At 38.5% G+C, this 4,710-nt stretch overlaps 1 protein-coding gene across 1 annotated transcript in view; it reads left to right on the plus strand.

The window, feature by feature from the left end:
* LOC101861517 (signal transducer and activator of transcription 5B) overlaps window positions 1–4,710 on the plus strand; it is a gene marked incomplete in the record, with an annotated part of 62,081 nt that overhangs the window by 36,554 nt on the left and 20,817 nt on the right. Inside the window, 3 exon segments of the mRNA XM_013084387.2 lie at window positions 1,665–1,799; window positions 4,067–4,202; window positions 4,497–4,538. Of these exon segments, the coding sequence (XP_012939841.1) occupies window positions 1,665–1,799; window positions 4,067–4,202; window positions 4,497–4,538 (313 nt within the window).

The raw sequence follows: 4,710 nt of genomic DNA on the forward strand, positions 1-4,710 counted from the left end.
TCAAATGAAGACAGAAACCCCTTTGAGATAGCCTAACGGCAGTTAATAGCCTGAGATCAGCCGCGGTTTGGACCTCAGAAGAGAATAATTTGCTTTCTGTATTTTGATCAGTCCTGCCTGAGCCGGCCACCTGTGTTACACGGCCACTTTTCTCCTTGACAATGGGTGGCCGTTTTACACAGGTTTGATTGTACTTTCTTCTGTCATCATTAGGTATGCCAAAAGTAGGGACTACTTTTTTCTAGCTGCACTAGGTATGCCAGATACTCTGTTTTAATGACACATCGCGGAACTACTTACTTCTATCATCACTAGGTATGATGGACAGACTTTTATAAAGACACTGTGTTTGGTATTCTATTGTCTCTAGGTACTCGCACAGCAAAATCTATTTTCCAATTCCGTGAACGAAGATGTATTCTTGTGCAGCACGTTTTTGTTGCAACAGGTGAAATGGATCATTCTGACATTTTCACAATTGCATAGTTTATACATTTTTTTGTCCTGTACCTACTAAAAACATTACGCTGATCCTATATGTTGCTATCAACTTATTGAAGTTTTCTTCATTACATAATATTTGATTTTTACGCAACAGGCCTTTGAATTTGGTCTTTTGTTTTGAAGCAAGCAAAAATTGTTTATTTAAAAGCCGTTTTCGACAATTTTTTTTCATTTATGAAAGTTTTTGCGTTGTGTTTAATAGAGACATTTGTAAAAGTTATTTATGTTATGAATATATAAATATTTCTCAAAGTTTTGTGTTGTGTGTATAGAAACGTTTGTGAAAGTTTTTGTGTTGTACGTATTGAGAGGGGGCCTCTCGTGGCCTAGAGGTTAAGGTGCTCGCCTCTCATTCAAAGGTCCCGCGTTCGAATCCGGGTAGTGACAGAAATTTTTTTTTTCTAAAACTGTCCTCTGCTTTCGTCTCCACTCTCAGTGTCTCAGCCCCTTTGCCTCCTCCTCAGGGCTCCTGGCTCTTTCTGCAGCCTTTCTACTGCTACTCCTTGGCTCCTTTTTACTGCTGTCTTTCAGCCACACCCCTGATCTTATGGTAGGAAAGGTCTACACCTAGCCTTCTCGGACAATGACGGAAAACCTTGGAGGTCCTGTGTGCAAGTTGCGCATGTTAAAGATCCCTTGGTGGTCTAAAATCAATAAGAGTAGGCTTCGACCACCACCCGAGCAAAATTCAAAATTTCCTACCGACTGAGAATGTTTACCGTGTCCCGCGCACTCATAGGACCTTATGCAGTTGCGAGCGCCATAAAACACTTTCCAAAAAAACCCAAACACATTGAGATATTTGTGAGAGTTTTTGGGATAAGCACTGAAAGCGAATTTCTCGCACTTCACCGAGGTGGGAGTTGGTACCCGGCTATAGACAGTGAGAGATCTTGCCAATTTGCTTGTGTTTGAGTGCTTAAGCGGCAGCTTGCACTGTATGCTTCCCGGGAAGGGGAGAATGTTTTTCAATGTTGTAGGGTCTGCTAGGGTAGTAATGGTTGAAAAGCGCATAGAGCTTGCTGTAGAGTATGGATATCCACTATATAAATATAATTATGATTATTATTGTAATTTAGAGGTGTTTGTGAAAGTTTTTGCGTTGTGTATTTTTAACTGTTTTTTTTTTTTTCTGAGAGTTTTTGTCTTCCTGTCCCCAGCACCTTCATTGTTGAACAGCAGCCGCCGCAGGTGTTGAAAAAAGACGCGCGCTTTGGGGCTGTGGTTCGACTCTTAGTAGGGGGCAAGCTAAACGTACACATGAACCCACCAACTGTCAAAGCCACCATCATCAGGTCAGTTGTGTGTGTGTGTGTGTGTGAGGTGGGAGGGGGAGGTGTGGGTGTAAAAAGTACACATGAACGCCCCCGACTGTCAAATTGTCAAAACCACCCTCATCATATCATGTCAGCTGTGTGTTTTTGTGGAGGGAGGGGGGGGAGGGCATGCATACTGAACGTATACATGAACCGACCAACTGTCAAAGCCACCGTCTTCGGGTCAGTTGTGTGTGTAAGTGTGCTCTCTTTCTATATATATATGTGTGTGTGTGTAAGTTTGTGTTGGTGTGTGGGGGGGGGGTGTAGGGTGGACAAGACGAGAACAGAATATATATAGAATGAACAATTCTTTGTGCAATTTACTTGGGCTTTGTATGTATAGACATTATAAGTAGCTTTTGTACGATTAATTTTGTATTTTGTGATTATAGAAAGATAACTTGTATATGATTAATTTTGTATTGTGAGAAAATTATCTAAAGATAATAATAAATCACTCTGGTAAGATTTGCAAAGCCTTTAAGGGACATTTGAAAACGTTATTGTATGAACTGATTAAGAGAGATTGAATCCTTTGTTCATTCAAAAGTCAGCTAAAGTCATTTGTCCCCCGCACCCCAGGGCAGTGCTACTGAATGAAGTGCCTTTAGACCATTCCCAAAGGGGGGATATTAACATGTTCTTATGCACAGTAGAATTGTAATTGGGCTGATTTATCAATGTCATGCTCATACTGTGCCGGAACAACATAGGGGGAACTGCTGCTTTTTCTTTCCTCATCCTTATGAATGTCATTTTCCTCTACTTCTTTTGTATGTTTGTCACTCTCTTGTGAACTTCTATTTCCGGGGTGCCTCAATAGTCGAAGCAGACTTTGTGCTGTTGAGGCTAGAGAGGTGAGCAGTGTAAGTTGATTCTCCGTTTGGACTCTCTGTTGACATTCATCCCTTGGCACTCTTATGACCTTATGCAGTTGCGAGCGCCATAAAACCTTACTAAAACTAAACTTTTAAAAAAGTCATTAATTTTTTTAAAGCGATATATTGATATATACAGGCATTTTTTGTCAGAACATACTGTACCATTTATGTTTTGCTGCTTGTATTTGCAAAGCGCTCTGAGCCTGTGCTCTTTAATGGGGCTTAGCACTTTTTAAATGTCACATAATAAATGTCATGTCATATATTAGTATTATCATTATTATTTACATTAATTTTTATTTTTTTTATCAGCATTATTAACATTATTATTATTACTAGTAATATTGTAGCATTATTATTTCTATTATTATTATTATTACATTATTATTTTTCTATCAGCATTATTAACATTATTATTATTACTAGTAATATTGTAGCATTATTATTTCTATTATTATTATTATTACATTATTATTTTTCTATCAGCATTATTAACATTATTATTACTAATAATATTGTAGTATTAGTATTACACTAGCTGGGCCCCCTTTTGATAAAAAGGAATGATCGGTGCATTAACATCAACTGAAAGTCGTTGGCCTACTATATTTACACTCTGCTGGAATGGAGCAATAAATCTTGAGATATGCAAAAAATTAGAAAGTCTAGAGTCTAGATCTATAATCTCATAACAAAATGCGCCTCGTGAAATATCACTTCCGGCACTTCCGTTGCGAAAGACAGCTAGGCAGATTTGTTTCGTTTCTCAGTGGAATAATCATAAAGGCCAAAGAAGGACAGGAACTTTTTGTAAAATATATTTTTCAGAATTCAGGAAATGAATTAGTAAAAAATCGGGCTCCTTCACGGAGACCTATCTGTCTTTTTACAGGTACTTGCCAACTTTCAACTCTGTAGCTGTCGTAGTATAATGGGAAAAGTGACACATGCGTTTCCAAGTTGCCAAATATATAATACTTGTATAGATTGATTCTCTATTCTGTTTTCGTGGTTGTACACTCCTTGATTTCAAAGCTGTGGATCAGTGCGCTCGGCTAGTGAACAGAAACCTCACTTGTTTACAATGGTGTCTTAGAAGATGGACTTTCCCAAGATTAGATCTAAACGAAACTAATGAAAAACTGAAAATTAAACTACAGTGACTTCAGGCTCCTCAATAAACATATGCACCCTTTAAATGATTCTGCACCACCGTTCATTTTGTCAAATTCAAAAGTTAAGCAGTTTGGAAGTTTTAGGCGGCCGAAGTGAGGAACTTTCATAAATATAATATTTATAGAGATTGTTATTTTTATTTATTATTTTTAAAAATCAAACTCTCTTTTGATCCTTCCTGTTTAGTGAGAATCAGGCGAAGGATTTACTCCGCAATGACCTGAAGGCCAAGAACGACACAAGCGGTGACATACTCAACAACACAGGGAACATGGAATACCAACAAAACACAGGCCAGCTCAGTGTTAGCTTCAAGAATATGGTGAGTAGTACACCCCTGCAGGCACACACACCCACGCACGCACACGTACACGCACTCACCGAGAACATGGAGTACCAATATAACAAAGGCCAGCTCAGCATTAGCTTCAAGAATATGGTGAGTGGTACACACACACATGTGCATGCGCGTGCTGGTGCTCACACACACACACACACTCACAAATATACACACATAGAGACACACTTACACACAGTAGAATATTAATATTATTATTATCATTATTGCTATTCTTATTATTATCCTTATCAATATTTTATTATTTTTGTTTTTCAGCAATTGAAAAAGATCAGGCGAGCAGACAAGAAAGGCTCAGAGGTAAGTAGACAGACTTTGTTTTTGCTTATTTCCTTCTATGAATTGTGTTTTGTGGCTTGCATTATACAGACACGCAGGCATACACCTACATACACAGACCCTAACACGACCCCCCCCCCCCGGACATTTGAAAACGTCATTGTATGAACTGATTAAGAGAGATTGAATCCTT

Source organism: Aplysia californica, unplaced genomic scaffold (genome assembly GCF_000002075.1).
Source record: "Aplysia californica isolate F4 #8 unplaced genomic scaffold, AplCal3.0 scaffold00289, whole genome shotgun sequence".
NCBI lineage: Eukaryota > Metazoa > Mollusca > Gastropoda > Aplysiida > Aplysiidae > Aplysia > Aplysia californica.